The 24,574-nt window shown below is 45.9% G+C and overlaps 1 protein-coding gene across 1 annotated transcript; it reads left to right on the plus strand.

Annotated features, from left to right (window-relative positions):
- The first annotated feature begins 11,909 nt into the window (after positions 1–11,909).
- LOC133347768 (sterol regulatory element-binding protein 1-like) lies at positions 11,910–24,145 on the plus strand. The gene is made up of 7 exons (XM_061560353.1): positions 11,910–12,165; positions 13,215–13,424; positions 15,179–15,309; positions 16,627–16,764; positions 17,696–18,052; positions 18,803–18,917; positions 20,742–24,145. Exons 1-7 carry the CDS (start codon positions 11,910–11,912, stop codon positions 21,065–21,067), a joined length of 1,533 nt encoding a protein of 510 aa, XP_061416337.1. The 3' UTR covers positions 21,068–24,145.
- Positions 24,146–24,574: the final 429 nt, after the last annotated feature.

Consider the following 24,574-nt stretch of genomic DNA (forward strand, 5'->3'; position numbering starts at 1 on the left):
CACAACTCAAAGACAATGCACCATCCGAGTATGAGAGCTCGGGGTAAGAATTTACACCATTGGAACCTCCTTTGCCAGTAGAAAAATATGATAATTGTTTTTTTACCCTTTTATCTGGCAACAAAACTGACACCTTTTTTACAAGGAGTCATGTTTGCATTGACCGCAATATCTGCGGTCGGAATGCAAACAAAAAACACAACTCTGAAAAAAAAAGTGTCAGTTTTGTTGCCAGATAAAAGGGTAAAAAAACAATTATCATATTTTGCTACTGGCAAAGGAGGTTCCAATGGTCTGCGTGACATTGTTTGTAAGTGTCGAAGCCCAAATCCCAATGGGTGTCATAGCCCATGAGAAATTATAAAACTGTCCTGAACTAAGCTACAAAAGGGTGAATATAACCGCCATGATTTGTCGTCTAGCTGACGGTGTGTAATCAGAATCTGTATTTATACCGCAGGAGCACGATGAGCTATGCATCTTTTTTTCACAGAGGTCCAATTCCAGGCTAAAAGGTAAAGGTGCAGCCCTGCAATTTACTGCTCAAGCAAATGCTGACAGAGGGGCCTTCTACTGGAGCGAGCTCTAGAGAGCCCCTCCAGATGGTATAATTGGCCTACTCTTCCAGACATCCACACTGGCACAGATATCTTGGAAGGGGTAGGAGTAGCCCACTCTTTATCCCACCACATGTGACTTACCAATTGACGAACCGTGGTGAACACACACTCATAGTCCTGGGTGAACACAGGCCGGGGTGGGGTGGGTCCGTGGGTGGGTGAATTAACACATTCCTGCGGAGGGAGCTGGTAGGAACGTTGGGTTTCTCGGTCAATGGCCTGCAGGGTCAACGGTGGCGTGGTGTATTCCGCAAATATGCCCGACTGTGAGGGCGGGCACAAGCCGGCGTGAGTAGGTTAAACGTTGAGTTTTATAAGGGCACCACTGGGTGACCAGCCCCTCCCCACCCAGCCGCACCCCTCCCACCCCCCACCCAGCCCCTCCCCACCCAGCCCCTCCCCTCCCCACCCAGCCCACCCCTCCCATTTTTGGATGCACGACGGACGGACACATTAATCCCCTGTAGGCTGGTGTAACCAGGAGGTTCCTACCAGTAAGAAACTTTACCAATGTGGGCGATCATGAGAGCTGGCCTCAATCATGGTGAAGCAGCGTACCATTCGTAGTTCGTTTTACGGACACTTCAGCTCCAAACTATCGCATGACTGCGACCACCTGCACCATTCCGGCTCGTGAGCTCAGTTTTGCTAAACGGTCCGACCATTCGAAGTCACACTCTTCTGAGAACCAACTGGGATGTCGCAAGCAGCCAATTGTTCTCCCGATGCGATGGTCTCGATCGTGTCGCGGGCGATTATTCATTCTGAATGGTGAACCAGGTTTTCCCTCTCCACCCCCCCATGGAAACTCCACTCGTCGCTGCGACGTAACGGGCAGGAGCAAAGACAGGGACAACGTGAACTTTGTTGTCTGACACATGCCCGTCAGTAACCTCGCTCCTGTTACACCACCCCCAACCCACCTCCTCCCACACATATAACCCTACCCCCCCGCCCCCACCACGACCCTCCCAGTGCCCACACACACACACGCACACTCCCGCTGCTTCCAATCAGTGATTAGAAACCTTCAAACTGCACATCAAATTGGCGAGGTGCCATCCGAACAAAACGATAAGGGCCGGCCGCGCTTGGCCCCGCAGTCATTGGCCGGCGGGGAGTCACCTCATCAATACCGAGGCTCGCTGATACTCGCTCCGCCCAGTCCCCCTGAGCAGGACTCCTTTTATTGTTTGTTGCAATTGCTCCCAAACGATATACGATCTTGATTGCTGGAGGGTCGCACCGCGCGCCTCTGGAGCTCGCGAGAGTGAGTGTGTGAGTGTGTATATGTGCGCGTGACGGGGGTTTCAACTTCAGAAGCGTTCGCCACCGCCGCCAGCCTGCCAGCCGTCGTTCCATTTCTCGAGTTGCCGTCAGAAATCCTCCACGCGTCATGGACAACCTGGATGGTAAGGAAACAGTTTCGATAGAAGTTAGATGTTTTTTTTTTTAGATACGCATTTAACATAGAAATGTAATAACTAAAATCTTCTTAGTATATATTTGAATTTGTATTCGAGGTATTTCTCATTAATGGGGCATGCACGTTGTACGATATCGATGCATTGTCTGAGCCGCTGAGTGCAATATGCATTTTTTGAAAATTGCAAATGAGACCTGGATTAATTGATTTACATAGGAATTATTAATATAATTAGTAATAATATTTGCATGTATATGGTGTTTAATATTATTCATTAATAGTGCATACACATTGTACAATATCAATGCCTTATCTAATCCGGTGAGTGCACTATGCATTTTTTAAAATTGCAAATGAGACCGCGTTAATTGATTTAGATAGGAATTATTGTTTAGAATTTTAGATAACAATCTATGCATGCATATGCTGTTTAATAGTATGACAATGCTTGGTGTTTTTTCATCTAAAAAATGTTTGGGATTTGAGCCCTGACGCAAACGACACCGTGGGGCGTCTTCAATGTCCACTTGAGGACATGGTGGTAGGCTTCAGTAGTCGCCGGAAATACCTGGCAGCTGCAAAGCCCTCACACCATCGACTTTACGCGAGATGGCTCAGCCAGAGATCGTGCCGGCTAACGCGCCCATGCAGCCTTCCCTGATGCAGGTCAGATGCATGGCCATGGCAGTTCGAACTCAAATGTCCACGTCAATGCTTCATCTAGGCCACTGGACAGTGCTTGACTGGGTCCGGAACACTGCGGGAATGATTCGTGAATTATTGTATCTGATTTGTATGAAGCTGTTCATAGGATTTTAGGAACATACTGTACAAAATAGGATTATTATGGATATGCAGGACATTGTGCCTCATGCCGATAATCCCTACTCCCCAAAGCCAGCCTAGCAGCGTTCGGGTAAAAATCACGTGAGAAATTAAGGGCCAAAAGAAATTGTGTAGAAACGAGTCAGGAAAACATAAAATCAACACAAGTGAGAGAGCGAAAACAAGAAAGGAAGCGTCTATTGAGCAGAATTATGTCCCTAAATTGTGAAAATGTTGAGTCTCTGTGAGGGTAACTCACTCACAGTGAGAATATCTGCAGGAGCACGTTGCACATCCTACAGTCAGCCGTGATTAGACTGTAACAACAACAATCCCCCGTGAAACTTTGGTTTCATTTAATTGCAAGAGATATCACAAATATCTCTGAGTTCATCACTTGGTTTCATAGAGGACACCAATTAATAACAATGACTCGCAAGATTACTCAAGCATCTGCACCCCATTTTATAACCGTGTTAAGAATTAAATGTGTACTATTTACATAAATTAATTATTAGAAGAAAACATTTAAACAGAGCCAACCGCAGACTCAATTCACTTTCAGGCCTTTTGTAACTCCACTGCTGGATGAAAGTCGCCCCATGCTGTGTCGGTCGTGGTAATTGTCTGACCATATTTCACGCATGCCGATCAGTGTCAGCACAGGGAAGAGGGGCCCAGGACCGGTTCAGATGTCTCTCATCGTCGAGTTTAGCTGTGGCTGGGAATCATACTCCGGTCACCAGGGTCACAGCGTCGTGTGTTAACCACCATCGCCACCACTCCACAATGACCTTCAGGCTTGGATCATAACTTTAGTTGTAAGGGATGGCATTTCCACCGTGGCCACAGCAAGTAGCCGTGCTTGGTGATGTCAATGCGAAGTTGGAACTTTTCCCACAACACTTGCAATGTGTGATGACACAAAAGTGCCTTGGGTGAACATGGCTAATGCGTTCATAATCAACGTTTTTGGGTTTAGATCGCGTTATTTATAAATGTGTCGTAACCCTCCACCACCCGACACGGCCAATCAGTAAAAAAGTGTCACGTTGCCAAAAGACAATTAGTTCACTGCTTTAGCCCACCGGTGTGTTGAAGCGTAAAACCACAACAATTTACAATTTGAGTACGACGTTTCGCTGGTAATTGCATCCAGCATCATTGGGCAATTCGCCAGAATTCTGGCCAGAATTCAAATTGTAAATTGTTGTGGTTTCACGCTTCAACACACCGGTGGGCTAAAGCAGTGAACTATTTGTCTTTTGTCAACGTGACACTTTTTTGCTGATTGGCCGTGTCGGGTGGTGGAGGGTTACGACACATTTATAAATAACGCGATCTAAACCCAAAAACGTTGATTATGAATAATATTGGTCGCGAAAGCCTATGTGTTAAAATGGCTAATGCGTACTAACGCAAATTGGTGGTTTGTGGGGGGAGGTTTTATCTACAGGCTCTCATAATGATGTTGTCAAAAGGTTACAATGCCTCTTCAGTGAAAGTACTTTATGGAACTTAAATTGAATTGAAATGTGTTTTAAACAAACACAGCCAGTCCTGTCAAGACCCGTAGTGACCTTTTGCATGCTTACCTTGAGTGAAAACTCGTTTCATTAAAGCCGAGAATGGTCGTTGTTTTCAAGTGGAATTAGTTTGTCAATTTCATAAAGTTTACCGATAGCAGCACACAAATAACAATAACTCGGATTGCCACCTTTCTCGTAATTGTTAAGCGGCCAGAAAAAAAGGGGATTGTGTTTCAGACTGGCGCAGGACGAGCATGCATCCCTTCCTTAGAAGTCGCTGCCTGAAGAATGCAGGACAAAGACATCTCTCTCTCGCCTTCCCTCTCGAGAGTCAAACGCGACCTAAAATGCACTTGTTACCTCGCAACTATGCAGAGATGTTTCGACACGCTAGCGCATTCTTTGTCGAATCATTCTTGCCATTATTGAATCACTTTCTGATCTGCACATATGAAAATAAGAGTGTATATGTGGTGTTAAATAAGCTGCGAAGGGCTGTGTATGAAAGCAAATGTCTTTAATATCACTTCATGAGAATTGGACAATGATGTGCATGGTGGACAATGATGACAATTCAAAATATGTTTTGCACATCGATGCTGAAAGTACAATTAAAATTGCCAAGAGCCGAACAGGTATAAATACGCAGCCCTGCAATTGCTTGCTCACTCCGTTGCTGGTGGAAGGGCCTCCATGAGTGGAAGCTCGAGAGAGCCTCTCTAAAGAGCATTTGGCCTACTCTTCCTTGCTGGCCAGACGTCTTGGAAAGGGGTTGAGTACGTACATTTTACTCCACCACACGCAACCTGCTGATTGACTAACTGTGGTGTATCCATTTATACTGCTGAGTATACAGAGATGGGGAGATGTAATCAACTTGGAAGTCCAGCGCACTAATCATTATATGCAGGAAAAGAAAACTCCTGGGAAACAAACAAAAAACACAGAAGTTAATATTTGTCACGTGCTACACAGATGGACCCAACGACAAGGCTGGAGAATAAGACCACCAATGAACATGGGCCCTCTCTGGCTTATAGCCTTAAGTAGTATGACATGTAAAAAAACTCAGTGTTCTCATTAGAGTCTAAAGTACAAGAAATAGCTGACAGCGTGAGATAGAGACGGCTTATCAGCCCAGGTCCTTGTAGTTAAATTGGTTTACGATGCCAAGTAAAATTATGACCGACATTCGTGTCGTCAGTTGTTGCTGGCTTTTAGTGCAGAGCGCTGCCACAGAGCAATCACCCCTGGTGACCACGATTACCGGTGCACGCTGTACGACAAACGTGGCGGTTATGCAACTCCAATTACTTATTTCCAGTTTATTACCGAGATATTAGGGGGAGCGGTGGCCCAGCGATTGTGAACCCCGGTGACCTGGGTTGGATTTCTGCTGGTCACTGCTAACGTCAGTGGCCAGCGATGCTCAAACCGGTCCTGGACCTCCCACTCACTCTACCCCCCGTCATCCGCCCCTACTGACCAGCATGGTGAAGTATGGTGAAACAACCCGCGAAACTTACACAGCATGGAGGAGAGACATTCATCCAGCAGTGGATTGACAAAAGTGTGGGAAATTAATAGCATTACAGTACTACTCTGTATACAAATACGGGTATTTGGTTGCTATACATTTGCACACGATACGCCACTTCCATGAGCTATCATTTGTGGCCAAGTCGCTTTTGAAAAAGAGCCAAATATCTCCGTGGTGGGCCTTACGTGGTAAAGTAAAACGTGTTTAGTTTTAGGTGAAGTTGAGCCGAGTCACATGCTGGCTTCTCTGGAATGATATATATTTTAAAGTCAGCTCATGAGTTTTTTCTCCCAAAATAGGTAGTTTGGAGAAAGCAAGTCTAAAGTTTGTCTAAAAGTGTTGCCTTTCACAGGCAGGCTTTCGAATCCAATATTCGAATAGATTGTTGGCTCAGATCGCCGCGTGCGACACAGACAATGAGTCAAAGTTGTCACGTGATGAAAAAACGTGCATGCCGTATCACTGCTGACAGCAGCACCAATCGGCGTGTGGGAGAACAATCATCAGTGACGTAATCAGTTGCCCTGGCAAGTATTGTACCTGACGATGCTGGTTGCAATTACCAGCGAAACGTCGTACCCAACTGTTGAATTTTGTGATGAGATCGCACGCCTGTCAAGCCCTTATCAGTGCCCCGACCTTATTACAGACCAATTCAGACATTATTGGTCATCCCGTGTCCTTATAAATCTCAACGTTCATCCTACAAAGTCCCATCACAATAGAGAAACACAAACAAATAGACAATTTTTTTTTCCCGCATTGAAACGGCTGTACGCCCTATGCACCTAAAAACTAAATTTCCTTATACAAGAATACGGGGTTAAACCGTACGGGTTGACACGGTGTTAGATCGCTCTCCAACACAACACTCGTGGCGCTGCCGAAGCAAGTTGTCAAAACATCGGGACACGTTCGTTTCATCACGCCTGGGTCGGGTGGTGGAGGGTTTACCGCACACATTTCATGCACGCGATCGATCTCACAGAAACATCGAGTGTGAATCAGGTTGTGGCATTGTTTCGCTTTCACGGTTTAAAAAAGTGACCGCATTTGGCACGCACTAAATGCAGCGTGAAGCCATTGGCATGCCCAAGTTGATTGTTATTTTGGTATAATGGAACAACCGTGTCATTTTAGGTATCGAAGTATTTCTCTACAATTATAATGACAAGCAGCCTGTGGCGACTGCAGTGGTGCAACGTTTCGGCGGGGGAGGCTACTATTAAGTACTTTAACACGAGAAGCAATTAACATTGGACACAATTAAGCACTGATTAATTATATACCAACTGTTCATCACCTGCACCGTCTGGGAAGATGCTCCTCCTCCTCCAAGGGGCGGCTTCTGATTGGCTATGGAGCTGAACCCGAGGCTGAAGCTCCGCCCCTCTCCTCATCGGCCAATGAGAAATCCCCTCTCAGTGAGGTCCCGCACCTGAGTCGACTGAACGAATTATTTATTTTTAAATCGATTGTAATCGATTTAAGCATTGTCCAAATAAATAAGTAAATTACTTATTAAGGAATTTTTTAAAAAATACATTCAAAACCTTGTTTGTAATTGTTTTAATGAAAAATAAATTACATGTTCAAAGATAATGTTTAGGTGGGGCCGCCCACCATCCCCAATATATGCTGAACTTCTTTCGCACCGTACGTAGCCAACCGTGCTAATCCCGAGGTAGCCAACCAATCTCCCCCCCCCCCCCCCCATCATACAGACCAGCAGCCACTGTTAGAAGGAAGAAGCCAAATATCCTCCAACAAGACTGTCAGCTCATGGCCTGACCTCACAACGCCGATGGCCGCCACGGCAGCCTGCAGGCATTGACACGGCGTGTCTTCTCCTGAAATCAAACTTGTCTGCCGCTCGTCTCGTCTCTTCCGTCAAAACTCTGCCACTGTAGACGCCTTCCCAAAAATGTTCAATACACTTGGAATGTATGGGGACACTAAGACTAGGTTTTACCCGTTCTGGCAATAAAGCGCGTGTTAAGATCTTGATTTGAAGCTTTCGTGACTGCAGGAATCCACACTCTTTGGTTCTTCTAGTTTTGGAGTTTTCGTGACCGCAAGGATCCATACTCTTTGTTTTTTTTCGATAAAGTCACGTAGGTGAAAACCAAATAAAAAAATATAAAACAACTAAATTAAATCACGACGTTTTGGAAGCAACACAAGCATCCGTCATCAGGTGTGACCGCTCCAGCAAAATTACTGTCGCGTATGATTCTTTCGGTAAAGTTTGTTTTTGTTTTATTTTATTTCTAACTACGTGACTTTAACGAAAGAACCAACGAGTACAGGTGTTAAGATGTTCAAACGCCAAATAGATTGAACCTTTTGCAAGCAATCATTTCTGCATTAACCACACGCACTGGTGGTGAACATGCAAACAAACATGCTCTGATAATAAATTGCATTGTTTTTTTTTTAACTGATTGGCCTACACCAGAGACAGCGGCCTTCTTCATGGCCTCGTCTCGCCACCATTGTCAGTCCAGAGAACAACGCCAAAACGTGAACAGCGCAAGTACATTGCATTGCCTTTGTGCTGTTCGCCCAAAGGTTACAGCCTATTGTTATTTTCCATACTTTGATAGTGGCAAAAAGAGTCCCATGATAAAACTTGGAATGTATCGAACAGCTCTTTGTCAGCCCACTGCTGGGTGGAGTCCCCTCCCTAGACACTGTGATTGTTTGACCATACTTCACCGCACTGGTTGAAGCGGGTTGTGTGTAGAGCGGCCTCAGGATTGATTTGGACGCACATTTTTCACTGGTGTCAGTTGAATTGTAACGCAGTGTGCTAACCACTATGCCACCGCTCCAAGCCTTCAATAAACGTGCAGTATCTGTGTATAATTGCATGCTGTGTACTAAGCAACTTTTTTACGTATTGCCATTTACAGTCTTTTTTTTTGTTAGGTCCACGACTTTAACCCAGGACCGAAGGTTTGTTGGCTCCGTGTTTTAGAATCCTCAATTAACCAGCAAATGAAACCCTCGACCCAGCGAGACGCATTAACCATCGCCTCTCTTTGCAAGGGTGATCCGGGTTACATCAAGTCTGCTAAAGTGCACAGAATATCTATACTTTAAAACATTTTAAATTGAGCAAATCTAGACTAAACCTAACAATAGTTTCATAAACATTTGAACAAGTATGGTGAATTGCACTTCACATTTTTAAATGTTCTTTTTAAAAAGTTTTTTTTTTTTTACGGAAAGCTACGAGATTATAAACGTGACGAGACACGAACCCTGGAAGCGTGGCCACCCGATCAGCCTCAGGACGCGAACTCAGGCGTTGTCGACTCGGTGCCCCGATACGGCTGTGTGAAACACATTGGCAGCCTGCCCCCTCCTCTCCGACGCTCCGATTAATGATTGGTGCGTGGTGAACTCGCATGTCCTCCCTGCAGTGGCATTCCAGCGCGTAACCTTAGACGCACCAACTCTGCACATCCCAGCGGATTGCGATGCGCATGTATCAAACAATACATGCGCATTGTGGCGAGGGCTTTTAATTCGATGTGGAACGCGTGGAACAAAAATGTCTTTAAGCTGTTGCTGCGCTATTGCAGCTCTCGCTGGAAACAGCGTCGGCTCGGGTCGCCACGATAATTAATTCTGGATTCATGAAATCCACAAAACCCTTTTTGGAAGAAAAATGAATTTTTGGCTTTCTTTACCCGGAGCGTGTCCGTCTTATACATCACGTTCGTAACAAGTGGCGCGGAATCGCTGTGTAGGATTCCAAACAGCGATGGATCTATTGTATCGAGACATCAGGCTCCACTGTGCTACTCCAAAGCTGTGGAATGGCTCACAACACATTTTAAAAATAAAATTGCAGCCCGTCGCTTTAATATATATATCTTTTCCGAAGAAGGGGATAAGATACCTCCCGAGAATATTTTTTAACAAATGCTTTTGTTATGCCTTAGTTGCCTGAATCTAATCGACATGATTGCACCAATAAAAATTTAATGATTTTTTTACCAACCAAAGTGACTGTTATGCTCATAAACGAGCAGGGAGGATTTTTTTAAATCTGGTGTTTGTACGTTGTGTTTGTTTTAGAATCACAAGTCTAAAGGTAGAGAGACATGTTGTATTTATTTCAGCAGAAAGGGCCAAAAAAGCAATTAGACTCCATGTCATGGGCCTTTAACCCCGGTACAGAATTTATTAGTAGATTGTATTCGTGTACTTTCATGAAATTAATATTATATCGTAGCAACATGTGATTTTGTGCAATATTTTCGATAATCTGATCAAATATCAACTGAATTAGACAAGACAAACCCTAGTCGCTGATTACAGGCCCAAAAGCTCACACCCCACATGGCCAGGAACAAAGATCGCTCTTAAAGTTTGTCATAAATAAGTGTTACGGACACACATTTCTTTAATTGAGCAAAGGTTATAAGTACAACGAGAGGCAATTGCACATTCCAGTAGAAAGATTAAATTATTTTTATATATATAAGCGGTAGGGTGAGTCCGTGACTGACTGAACGAGTAAATGCATGGATAAGTGAGTGAGTCGTTATATGGTGGTGCAGTGTGGTGGTTGAACACAGTTTGGTGGATGAGATGAAACAGTCAGTGTCTGCAAGACCGAGTCCTCAACATGGGTGGAGGAATCAGTGACTAAAGTTCACAGGAACAGCAATAATGCATGGATATTCTTGTAAAATAAAAACACATTTAGAACATGTTCGGCCTAGCTACTCAATTCACATTGCAAAGGCCGATGTAACAATATAACTTTACTAATAATGCGTGCCCTTTACACTGTAGCGTCTCAGATAAGAGTTTTATACGTGATAAGTGACTTACAGCACTTCTAATATCAAACATTTGAAAAGTCACTCCCACCTGGCCTGCAATCTGGCATCAGTCTGACAGCCGGGGGCAATGATTGTTATGTGTAATCACAATTGTGTAGTTTTGTGGGTAATTTTCGAATTTGGTAAATTCGGACCATAATGCAGGCCCACACTGGCCTACGGATTTCAAATGACTTTAGGGGGATCTTTATGGCCCACTTTGAAGCATATGGCGCATATTTTATGGTTAATAAACCTGCAGTAATAACCAGGGCGGCTTACCGGATTACAACTGCGAAGCTTTTTAAACAAGTGCTGAAGGTGCCATTGCTAGGCCATGTGATGGCTGTACACTGAATCAGCCCATCATCCCTCTCGTGTTGATCAAATGAGTACCACATTTCTAGAGGAAATGGCTGCTGTCATACGAATGCTACGAGATACGGATCAGAAACACCGACATTTAACGGAATAAAAATAAGCAATGACCTGAAAAAAAGTGTGCAAATAGGCGTGGAGAAAAGCAAGCCTAGAATAACACCGAGAGAGAAGACGCGTGGTTTAGAGGTCATACGCAGGATAAATACACCATTCTGACTGTTAAGGAATGTAAGTGGGCTTGTGCAGGACATGTCGCGAGGGGTGACGGACAGATATCAAGACTAATTGTGGAGTGGCAGCCATAGGAGGAAACACACAGTGGAGTACGCCTACCTGTCAACCCCTCATCAGTGCCCCTACCTTATTACAGACCAATTCAGACTTTATTGGTCACCCCGTGCCCTGATATATCTCAACGTTCATCCTACAAAGTACCATCACAAGGGAGAAACACAAACAAATTATCAAAAAGTTTTACTCAATTTCCCTCTACAAGAACACGGGTAATCTGTATGGGTTGACATGTATGAGTTTGTATGAATATATGTTGAACGTCTTTCGCACCGTACGTAGCCAACCGTGCTAATCGGCATGGGAGCGCTTAAATCAGCTCATGGGCAGGTGCCAGGGTTGATTGTTACAGAACCGTGAGGAATCCCGAAGCGAATTGATCAAGGCTGATGATGACAAATCCACACTGCATTGCACAACTCAAAAGTGAACCTCGTATTGTGTGTCCTTACAGACATGCTGCAGTACATCGGCAACCACTCGGACGACTTCCTGGAGCTCTTCCAGCCCCCGTGTCCCATGGACGAGGGGACCCCCGACCTGGCATCTTCGTTCTCACAGCCGTGCGCCATGGACACGGCCCCCCTGATCCCTGCGCCTCTGTCCTCCACCACCACCATCAGCAGCAGCAGCAGTTACTACCCAACATCGCTGGCCGCTCTGCTGGACAGCACGCCGTCGGCTCGGCCCGGGATCTCCGCTGCGACCGCACGTGCGTTTCTCGGCAGCTCGACGATTGTGCAAATGCGCACATTTCGAATGCTACCAAGGTGTGCGAATTTATTAGCAAATAGTTGACACTTTGTAGGGAAGTCAAGAGCGGTCGTCGTATGCAGAGACTCACAAATGTCAGAAGAATTTGTCATTTCCACTGGTAGTTCAGTGATATGCACAGGTGAGCTCCGCCTCAACGCTCACTTGAGCAGAAGAGCACTGTTGTGTTTATATTTTAGTGATGATTACAAATATACATTTTAGATACTTTGAAGAAGTGCAAATAGCAACTAACAAACAACTGAACACAATTCGTCAATAACACTGCCCTCAAGGGGACAACACTTTTTGTTATATATAATCGATGCTGATTGAGCAATGGTCCTTCCCCATTGCAGTCAAGGGAAGAAGCAGAGGAGCCATTGCAAAGATAGGCCGATTAATAATCAGCATTGCATTGTCATTGTTTGCATGAATCACATCCCTCTCCGATAAGGATAGCGAGAGAAAACAGCCGAGACAAACACTGACAATATGTTCACAGTTCAATCTCGCTGGAGGGTTTTTGAATGATTTGAAACGATTCTTAACATTACGTAATAAATAAATAAATTTTAATTAATTCACACCATAAGGCGTGTGGTATTCAAAATAAACTCAAGATTTTTTGCTGCCCATTGAGACAGTGTGCATCTCTTGTTGGCAGTCCTGAGCCGGTGGTACAAACTCCACATTTGTACGACGGGGGCGAGTTTACCCATAGGAAAACCACTGGTGTTGACTACCCCACAAAGTGGCTAGCTATTTTATTCACCCGAGAGTGATGATGGGCAGAGTCAACCCCCAACCATGAATTTGAGCTCTCAACCTTCCTTTCGTGAGCCGCTCGCACCGCTGAGCCACCAGGCGCTGTGTAATATTACGTGGCTGTATTTAACGCCACTGCCATGACGAACACGAGCTGAAGATGTTAATTATTCGGAGCCGCGACATAAAACATTTTACCGCAAGGCCATTCACGCGTTCACTCACGATCTTTCCCCACAGCTCTTCCCACTGGCCTGGCCGCGCCAACGAGCGAGTCCCCGGGGTGTGCGGCACGGCCCAGCGACTCGTTCCCCAGCGCCCCGTCGCTGCCCATCAGACCCAAGCCCACGGCAGCGCAGGCCTGCAAGCCACTCAGCGTCTGCCAACCGCTGCCCAAAGCTACCAAGGGGACGCTGCTGCCCAGAACTGACCCACAGCACACCTACAACCGTAAGTGCTATTATAACAATAATAATAAATTTCGATTTAAAGCTTTCGTGACTCCAGGGATTCATCTTCTTGGTTCTTTCGGTAAAGTCACGTAGAAGGGAAATAATAAAATAATAAAATTCCTCTTGATATGCAAATTATTTTGTCAAGGCGCCCTTCCCCCCTTCCAACCCAGCTTAAATATACGCTCCAAGCGTGGTGGTGTTTCATTCAGACGCTGTCTCCCTGACAAACCTGGTCTTCACCTGAGGACGGCTGCTTGCGTTGTGGCCGAAACGTCGTGAGAATTTTATTGCTTTATTTGTATTATTTTATTATTTCCCTTCTACGTGACTTTACCGAAAGAACCAAGAAGAATAATAATAAAATAAATATATTTACTCAGTATGGAGACTTTTTTTCAGGAGGGTCCTGCAATTGGCATGTTTGGGCAACACCGATTGTGGTATTGCTTAAGCCATGGGAGATAACAGGAGAAGCCGGAGAATATCCACACAGGACAAGGGGGAGAACAGATAAATCCCACGCAGAAAGGCGCCCGAGTCAGGAATCGAACCGAGGTCATTCTTGCTACGAGGCACACGTGACAGCACCGTGCCCGCCACCCTGCTGCTCCCACAATGCCACAGACAATTTCTTTTTGGTAATCGCCTGCCCAGTCAATTACCCATTTTTCTAATTAAAGTGCTTTTTTGTAGATAATTGGAAAGTCCATCAGACGCAAAAGAAATGTGTGTACAGACCTGAAACCAGGATGATATCAACTGTTTTATACAGAAAAACAGACAAAAGAAAGTCCCAGCATACGCTATGCACATCAAGATGACGGCTTATATTCTTGAGCAGATATTCTGCAAACGTGAGTGAGCCACCATCTGAAAGTGAGCCAAGTGTGGCGCTTTACAGGCAGCGACAGGACGAGTGGTTTAATGTTGACCCCCATGTCCCCGCCAGGGAGTAATGGGGAGGGGGGGTTACATTTAATGGCATTCATTTATTCTCTGGGATTGTCAATGTCTGAGCAGTGCACTCAGGTGCCATGGTGGGTGAACCTCTTCTTCCTAGCTAAGAGATCAGGGCTGAAAAAACGCCATTAACACATTCCTGCGGAGGGAGCTGGTAGGAACGTTGGGTTGCTCGGTCAATGGCCAGGGTCAACTGCGGCGTGGTGTATTCCGCAAATATGGCCGACTGTGAGGGCGGGCACAAGCCGGCGTGAGTAGGTTAAACGTTGAGTTTTATAAGGGCACCACGGGGTGACCAGCACCTCCCCACCCAACCCCACCCCTCCCACCCCCACCCAGCCCCACCCAGCTCCTCCCCACCCTCCCCACCCAGCCCCTCCCCACCCTCCCCTCTCCACCCAGCCCCACCCCTCCAATTTTTGGATGCACGACGGACGGACGGACGGACACAATAATCCCCTGTGGGCTGGTGTAACCAGGAGGTTCCTACCAGTATTATTTACTTATTGCTCAGACCTCATGCAAGAGTGTTCATACGTCTTGTAAGCACACGATGTAATTAAAACTTGGTTACGTCACAAACGCACAATAGTAATGACATTGCAATAGACTGAAACGTGTATAATTGTCATTACAACCGTAGCGTTTGGTTGGCAAAGACAGTAAACCATCTGGCAATAATATTTGTTGTATAAAAATGTTTCATTAAAGTTGTGCTTGAAACGCCTGATGGGACGCAGGTGGCCCACAAGGCTACGAGCCCCTGCTTGCAGGCCTTTCCCGCACGAGGTTACCGGCCCCTGCAGGCGCTGCCTGCCCAGCAGCTGCTGCGTTCCTCCTCCACCGCCTCCACAGCTACAGCCACCACCACGCAGCTGGCGCCCGGGCAGTCCTTCATCTCCACGGGACAGCACTTGCCGGTACGGAGGGCCCCTCGCACGACCCCGCAGCGCCATCTCGCTTGAATGTGCGACGAATAAAAAAGGGCCATTGCCCGAAACGTCGCCGATTGGATTTTTTTTCTTTGAAGGCCACGGCGTTATTGTTGAATGTGCCACATTTTTTGTTAATAGGGGAGGGGGGTTGGAGGAGGGGGATTTGCAAAAGTTGGTGGCCTCTGAAAGCGCCGCGCGATGCGGTGACCACCGTCTTTGTTCGATGGCTATCAACCAAAAGCCGCTGCTGATGTTGCGAGGATGACCGCAGTTCACGTGAACGTGGTTTATGCTCCTTGACGAGATCGGCAAGATATTGTGGTTCACTTTATGTGTAAGGAGTGCGACCTTAATATGATCTTGAGAACCACTATTTGTTATTTGTTACGATCAATGCCCCTTTATAAACGTAGAGTGGATTAAGCTCAATGTTGTTACCCAGTAAGAACCCCCCGGCTCCTGCCGTCATTAACACTTAAGAAGGGCCACTCTCTGTCTGATGTGCAACCCGAGTGTATAAGAACAATGAAGTGGCAGCACAAATATAGCAGGGTGGGCTACGAGGTTTACGTGGGGGAAAAGGAAAAGGCCTTCATGTCCTGGAACATTTATGTACACTGGAGGAATTCGAGGAGCTATGAAGCTAAATTTCGATTTAAAGCTTTCGTGACTGCAGAGATTCATCTTCTTGGTTCTTTCGGTAAAGTCACGTGACTTTACCGAAAGAACCAAGAAGATGAGCTATAAAGCTCTTTTTCACAGAAGTCCAGTCGGGGCGGGTCAGAACATGGCAACAGAAAAACAATACAAGGGCACGATAGGAGTGCAACGCATAGGACAGCGGCAGCAAATCACTCACAAAAATATACAAATACAATGTCACTATTTTATTTTACCAGGTAAAGCCTGCTGAGCAATTCGTTTATTTTTTTAATAAGTGAACTGACCGCCACAAATGATAGCTCAACGAAGTGTCTTATCACGTGGACATTTGCCGCAGCCAAAGCACATGGCCACACGTGGTTCGCCTGTTGAGCTGCAAAGGCGAGTTGCAGGTGCCTCCAGAGGGCAGCCCCTGGCCGTAACATCGACCAGACGGTGGCTGATGAGATCACTTCTGTCAGCACCAGGCCTAAACATAATGCATTTTACTACCCTAAAATCTCTCTCCACGCCTCTCTCTCTCTGCAACTAAGATATCAATGCGACTCAATATGACGCACGTGAATATATCTGTTGACCGAGTTGGGATGGGTGGTGTGCCCATTATTGTTTCTACATCTTGCTTTCTCATGACCGCAGGTGCTGGTGCAACCTCAGCTGCTCAAGGGAGAATCGTTCCTCCTGACGGCGATGCCGGGAGAGGCGGCGGGCAGTCTGGTGGGCGCCGTGCAGGCCTCCCCTCTGCCCACAAGCCCCGTGCAGCGTCAGCCACTCCAGGTTAGTGAGTGTGCCCGGCACAAAACTAAAAAAAAGGAACTGGGTCCTTAACCCAGAGAGCAACGCTTTCGGAAATCCTTCACGAAATATGCATTGTCACGTAAGCCAGGAATATCTAAATTTATGAAAAAAATAAGAATAGATTTTTACCCCTTCCTGCAATAAAACACCAAATTGACACCTTTTTCAAGGCATCAAGTCTGCATTAACCACACTTACTTGTGGCAAAACATGCCAGAAAGGGTAAAACCTAATCTTATTTTTCATACATTTTTATATAGGGGAAAAGTTCCCGTAGAAATATCTAAATTCATATTTCGAATCTTACAGCTATAAAGGTGGTTGGATTAAGTGGCTGGTGGATGGGAATGCATATACATATAAGGTTATGTGTATTTTATGTTTAGCCAGTTACCCGGCTCTTTTACAAGGGAGATCCGTGGTGTGTGAGCACAGCAGCAACAAGAAAACAAAGACAGAAACGTCATTTTTGCAAAGAGTACTGGGACTCTAAAGGAATATTACACCACTCACAAACGAGATATTTAAAGGTAATAAACAACGTTTATCTGGCATAAAGGTGTATCCGAATTAACACAGCAACTCCAGAAATCTCTCCCAACACGTGGGGCGAATCGTCAACTAAAACCCGCTCGGCGTTTTCCAGAACCAGGATTTTTATTCATCCTGGAGAAATCCGACGAACTACGCAGATCTTTTTCACAGACGTTCACAACCATCCTCGGATTTAACAATCCCCACTATTCCGCACCTCCGATTAGCATGGCCGGCTACGTACGGCGCGAAAGAAATTCAACGTGCGTGCACACACAGAGGTGTGCTCACAGACAGCAGGAAGGCCCGACTGCTTCCACGTCTTGCATGCGGTGCCATGTGACCACTGCCACAATTCTCTACCCCCCCCCCACAGGTTGTCAGCAGTGGCACGATATTTGTGCTGGACACGGACAAGCTGTCGCTGCAGCACAGCCCGACGCTGGCCGACAGCGCGGGCCCCGCACGCACCGCGGCCACACCGCCGCCACTGCCGCCGCCGCAGCAGCAGCCCGCCGCCGTCGCCACCGTCGCCGCGACCGTCGCCGCCACCGTCGCCGGCACCGCCGGGGCGGCCGAGCCTTCGTCTTCGCCGTCGTCGGCAGGGACCGGGAACCCCGTGCCGTGCCGATCGCGACGCTCCTCACACAACGCCATCGAGCGCCGCTACCGCTGCTCCATTAACGACCGCATCGGAGAAATGCGCTCCATGCTCGTGGGCCCACACAATAAGGTACACAAGGTTCAACAGCAACGCGTTTTAAGTGATTTCCTGCTGCTGTAACGAGCACCGAGACGTCGGTGGCTCGTCTCCGGTGAACCGCCGTGCAGAGCACAGTGATGTCAGTCCCACAATGTTTATCTGGCGTAAATGTTCATTCCGAATTTAACACAGCAGCTCCTGAAGTCTCTCCTAACACGTGGAGCGAATCGTCAGCTATAACCCGCTCAGCGTTTTTCAGAACCAGATTCTTTATTCCGGAGAAATCCGATAAGCTATGAAGCTCTTTTTCGAGTACCACCCACAAAGTGGTACTTTGTGGGTGGGTGTCTCGTTCACCGCCGAATCTCGGAATGCGCAAGTGCCTGCCTCAGCGTTATTTTATATAGAGGCGTAGCGCCGCTGTTTATAAAGACATTGTACTGAATCGCAGACACCCATAGCGACACGACCGCACTCTACGTTAGCTGGCGCCAAACTGTGCCATGCGCCCTCCCGCATGGCCTTATACTTCCGATTCCGTTCCGATGGCGTACACGTACGTACGCGTAAGTCATCGTAACGGGAAACGGTTAAAGACGTGCCACTGCCTGAAACGTCACCTCTCGTGCACGCTGTTTACATTAAAGGCTGCGGTGTTATTGGCGAGCGTCTTCATATTTGAGGTCACCTGTAGGCGAGCGCGGTGGCAAACATGAGAGCGAGCGACGCCCAGGATCGATTCGCGCTGAGCGCGTCTGTTTCCCCCCGACTGCGTCGCAGCTGAACAAGTCGGCGGTGCTGAGGAAGGCGATTGACTACATCAAGTTCCTGCAGCAGGTGAACAAGAGGCTGAAGCAGGAGAACATGGCGCTGAAGAGGAGCATGCAGGAGAAACGTGAGTTCCGTCAACTCAGACAAACTATCTGGAGAAGTGCTGTGGTGCACACACTCGAATAACAGGAAGAGAAAATACGAGTTGGTAGATGCGTGACTGTGCATGTTAACACATAAAAAATGTATAAAGAAATATTTTTCAAAAACTTATGAGGCCCCAGGATGTAAAGTGCAGTCTCCAATTTTTGATTACCCACTCTCTCTGGCCCCTCGATGTGCTGTTGAAGGAGGGTGAGGCAGCCCACGGAGTTGGGAAATCCATGACAGTCAACGCACAGAGTCCAGAGTGTACGCATAGACGCAGAGGGGAGGGCATCACGAGCAACCTGTCAATTTTAACTTATTCATTTATTTGTTAAACGTGAGATTGTTCCATCCGGAGTCCGAGTTCATATGGAATATGTTAACAGCAATTGCATACAATTGTAAGAGTTTTGAAAAAATAAATTCTTTATTTAACGTGTATTCCTAATCTCATAGCTATTTCAACATTGTGCAGTTTTTTTTTCCATTTCATTACATTTCCTGCGTTCAACTTTGAATAATTTACTTTACCAGTTCATTTTATTTGCTACCGTACTAGTTTAACATAGCCCCTGCAGCAGCCTATGTAATGCATGGTACAAATACACTTGTGCTGAAACATTCACATAAACTTAAAGAGTTACATTTTTTAAAAGTATTAATCCGATTTATAGGAACATAGGGTGCAATAATACAGAATTATCCTGAATAAGGCATACCTTGTACTCTAGTGATAGTGCCTTACGCCAATAATTCCTACTCTTAAGCCAACCCAGTAGCGCTGTGGAAAATATCGAGTGAGAAATTAAAAGCCCTGCGAGTATTTTATCAGGATTAACAGAGAGTTATATTTGCCTAAAGAAGGCAGACTCCACGTTGCATAATTATCGCAAGAAGAAATGTGATTAAGTCAAAATTGGCAACATGCACTCGCATATCTAGCGCCCGGACTGTCTGCACTGGCTGCATGCCAAAAACAAACTCAATCTAAATATCAAAAGTGACTTTTTAAATATGGGTCACATCGTAAAATACAGTGGCATACATTTACTAATGACCGCAATTGGGAAGGAGAGTGCAGTATCTTCAGTAATATGGAATTCCATAGCAACGTGGAAAATATTCCCGTTGTGCGATTGCACACTATGGGAACACTTGGGCACATATGTACGGTATGTATGTTGAACTTCTTTCGCACCGTACTTAGCTAACCATGCAATGACATAACTACATTATCAGCTCAAGGGGTGCGGCAAGTGGTCAGGTGGGGCCCCAATATTTTATATGTCTCGTACGGTCGCACCAAGGTTATACATTGCAGCTCCTTTTGCCTAATCACATCATTACGTACATTTGTGTTCTTTTACACTGTTGAACACATATCTTATGGTGGTTGTCAAGGCGGGGGGGGGGGGGGGCCATGCACCCCCTGCCCCCATGCTAGTTACGCGACTGCAACCGTGCTCATCGGAGGTGAGGGAAGACAATTACTTGAGGAGGTTCCACACGCGCTCTTCATGTAGTCTGGGGTGGCTGTTACTAATAGCCACCGCCAGAGCCACTGAAGTACACTGGATGTGGACAGACCTGGCTGAAATTAATTAAGTTGACTCTCTCGCAACTGCACCTATTTCCCCCCTTCGCTCTATTCCCGCCATCCCTCCTCTTCATCCTGCTGCTGCTGCTGGACATCTGTGATGGAAGAGCTCCACGGCTCATCCCGGATGCCTCCGGTCGAACTAAAGACTCCGATATTACGATTTGTGACCTCTGACCCCGTCGCCCCCACCCGTGCTGGCAGTGTCAAGCCGCAGGCCGATCCTGCGCGGAGGAGGAGGAGGAGGAGGAGGCAGCGGCTCTCTGGCGGACGAGCGGCGGCGCGCGACGGGGCGGCTCCACTCCGTCGACTGCTCGCCGGCGTTCTCGGACGGCGAGGCCGAGGAGCTCGCGGGCCGCGGCGCCGGCGGAGACGACGGCGGCAGCGACAGCAGCAGCCACTTTTCGGGCTTCCCGTACCCGTCGCTCGGCAGCCCGTTTGCCAGCGACAGCGACGACGCCGACAGCCTCCGCAGCCTGGACACGTTCCAGTTCCTGCTCGACCCGTGCCTTCAAGCGCCACAGAGCTGATGGTCGTCCCCTTTCACGCTTTGTCAAAATAAAAGTCTATATATATACCAGAAAATAAACATTTACGTCGTAATAAGGGGAAACAGGTGCTACAGTACTGTAATATGTGAACGTGCCAAGAATGTGGACATATAAAAAGTTAAGCTTTTTAGATGCTTTGAGAATGTTACTGCTGAGTAGGTTTCAATTTAAAGCTTTCGTGACTGCAGGGATTCATCTTCTTGGTTCTTTCGGTAAAGTCACGTAGAAGGGAAATAATAAAATAATAATAAAACATAATAAAATAATTCTCACGACGTTTCGGCCACAACGCAAGCAGCCGTCCTCAGGTGAAGACCAGGTCTGTCGGGGAGACAGCGTCTGAATGTCATTCAGAATAATTTTATTATGTTTAATTTTTATTATTTTATTATTTCCCTTCTACGTGACTTTACCGAAAGAACCAAGAAGATGCTGAGTAGGTTTTTCACAGTTGTGTTGTGTGGCCCCGTTGTCGAGTTGTACCCAGTGTTTCCCTCCCCGACGTACTGGGAGCTTCTTCAGCAGACGGAGCGAAACGTCAGACGTCGTGCTGAATGTCACACGCTACAACCCGAAAACACAGGGCAGGACGTTGGGCATTTGTACAGAATTTTGACTAATCTCGAATGCTTTAGTTTGGCTTTAGGCAGCTTATGGTGACCCACAGTTGAAAGTGTACTCGGTTTTTAAATCATAATTATTTTGCACTTGCATTTTTGCGCTGATAGCACACGTGCTAGGTAGCTGTAAGTACAGCAGGTGATCACAGGCCCAATTCGTATCGGTGAAAAATCTGGTTCTGCTGTTATATTACCAGAAAAAAAAGGGAAATTTTTCCCATTAGCTTCCAATTTATCAGTTTTCTCTCAGAATATTAGTGGAACATGGATTACGCCAACCCAACATAATCAAGCTGGGCCTCGCCCCATAGGCCCTCTTATCACCAACTTTAATTCCCTCCTTTTTGTAAAGTGCGTTTTGATAAACTATTATAAATTTTAATTTAATTTTATTATTTTTTATTTTTATTTTCTATCTACGTGACTTTACCGAAAGAACCAAGAATATTTTCAATGAATATATATTTTTTTTTAAAGAACTGTTTGTGCTGTGATTTTTCAAAGATGATTTTCATAGAGGTACACCCGGACGTTAGCTCTCATTCTTGGGTACGGAGACGCAAAATGTGACGAATACCATCACCTTCTTGTGGGAGAAACTACACAAGGCAACTTGCTACTTGCGCTGTGTAGCGATCCGCTCTGTGTTCGGATCGGTGTCACGGTTGTCCGACGTTTCGCCCGACGAACGCAATTCAAAACACATCAGAAAGGAATTCAGGCTACGACAATTCTTCTTTGAATGTTTGCGATAATTAAGTGCATATCGGGGCGTCACATACGTTTTAAAATCCACTTGTAAGCAGTAGACATAGTATCGATTAGCATCCCGGAGCAATCACGTACACACAGCTAGTTCAGCTCGGGTATTGCGCGGCAAAGAAGTGACCAGGGCACTGCCCAAAAAAAAATCGAGGTTTGTTACATTCAATGTCGTGCCTCTTCGTCGTATTCGTTTGCCTGTTTAACTGAAGCCACTGCGAAGTTTCGAGTCAACCCCTCAGCACTTACCGGTTTGCTCAACGGAGTTGAGAAATGCGTGAGGGTCAATACGCACACAGAGCGTAGTTGGGCACGGACGCAGCGGAGAGGAAGGGAGGAGGGGATCACGAGGGACGTGCAAATACGAACCTCGGAGCATGGGATCCGCGGCGGTTGACGTTTACACCACAATTCAAGGGCGCCTTTCCCACTTGATTTTTGGGTGGCACCCCCTTTCATGTCCACGTCGCAGGTGTAAAAATAAATAATCATTCTGAAGTCTCAGATCACTTGCAAGTGCGACTGTCATCGTCTTTCGAGTTCTCACCTGGATCAACAAAATCAAAATAAAGTCCGCTGGGGAAAACTTTGGGTTTCTTTCTGGAAAGAAATCTGAAAAGTTCTAGATTTGAAGCTTTCGTGACTGCAAGGATCCATACTCTTTGGTTTGTTCGGTAAAGTCACGTAGGTTAAAAAGAGAAAACGAATAAATTAAATTACGACATTTCTAAGGCAACACAAGCTTCCGTCTTCAGGTCTCGTCACTTGATACAGTGATTGTTGCTGTGACGATACCACCAGTCTTCGAAACGTCGCGATTTAATTGATTTGTTTTCTCTTTTTAACCTACGTGACTTTACCGAAAAAATCTGAAAAGGGTCACCTAAATCCACCGCAGTACTCGAATCCCAACTGCAATCTGTTGTAGGATGTCCCCCATCGTGTGGCAACACGTGACACACAGTGGCACATTTTTCTATTTCCCATAACTTGGACACCCTAGTATCCACGTTGCAGTTAAAACAAATAACTTTGAAGTCTCAGATCACTTGCAGTTGAGATGTATCATCGTCTTTCGAGTTCTCACCTGGTTCAACAAAACAAAATTAACTAAAATCTGCTCGAAAACGTTCGTTTCCTTTCTGAAAAGAAATATCAAAAGCAGGACTCGAATCCCACGTGCAATCTGTTGTAGGATGTCCTATATCGTTTGCCGACACATGGCACACAGTCGCGCATGCTTATATTTCCCATAACTGAATTGAGAACGTGTATAAAAATGCCCATGTGTAACATAACCTCGGCCTCCCTTGCAAAATGAATTGTGTATGACATGTTGATTCTCACCTCTGAATAATGTATTTATTGATGATTGTAACACAAATGCAAGCTGAAGTCAATTGTGTACTGCCACAAAACATAATTATTGTGCAGGTTGTAGGAAGAAAGTTTTAGTTTACGAATGTATTCTGTTTAAAACATTGAGCCATAACAATTCGTGTGAATATACTTGTGCTGTGTGAGTTGTTTTTTTTTATGTAATATTGTTAAGCCAGCATTACGTGAGACCCATAAACCATGGATGTACACACTTGGATTTGTACCCGCGTACATGAACGCGTTCACAAAAGTGCTTGGCATCAGTTTTGGGCCAACGTCGCTGTTTTTACCAGAAGCCTCGTCCAGCAGCGTTGCTGGATGGGTTTTTGAATTACATATAAAGCATTTCTCGATGTAAACCAAACAATTGTCGTTTTTTTTATATATTTCTATCACAGCTCCGGAGCAAGGTCCCCTCCCACCCCACCCCCCCAAAGGCGCACAACACCAAGTGGCCAGCCATAAACAGCACTATTGAAAGTAAAAAATAATTCATACATTTCGATTTAAAGCTTTTGTGACTGCAGGGATTCATCTTCTTGGTTCTTTCGGCAAAGTCACGTAGAAGGGAAATAATAAAATAATAAAGTTATTTGTATTTTATTATGTTTACTTTTTATTATTTCCCTTCTACGTGACTTTACCGAAAGAACCAAGAAGAATTCATACGTTTCTTTAATATCAGCGATTCTAATAAGGCCGACTCAAATAAAAATATATTGTG

This window comes from Lethenteron reissneri, chromosome 3 (genome assembly GCF_015708825.2).
Source record: "Lethenteron reissneri isolate LAM-NWPU_2019-01 chromosome 3, ASM1570882v1, whole genome shotgun sequence".
NCBI lineage: Eukaryota > Metazoa > Chordata > Hyperoartia > Petromyzontiformes > Petromyzontidae > Lethenteron > Lethenteron reissneri.

Bases quoted from the DNA above. Each gene is read 5' to 3' on its own strand.
- LOC133347768 (XM_061560353.1), top strand. From the start codon at position 11,910: ATGCTGCAGTACATCGGCAACCACTCGGACGACTTCCTGGAGCTCTTC. The intron at 13,425-15,178 runs GTAAGTGCTATT...TTCCCGCACGAG, and splicing joins CCCACAGCACACCTACAACC to GTTACCGGCCCCTGCAGGCG. The intron at 18,053-18,802 runs GTACACAAGGTT...ACTGCGTCGCAG, and splicing joins TCGTGGGCCCACACAATAAG to CTGAACAAGTCGGCGGTGCT.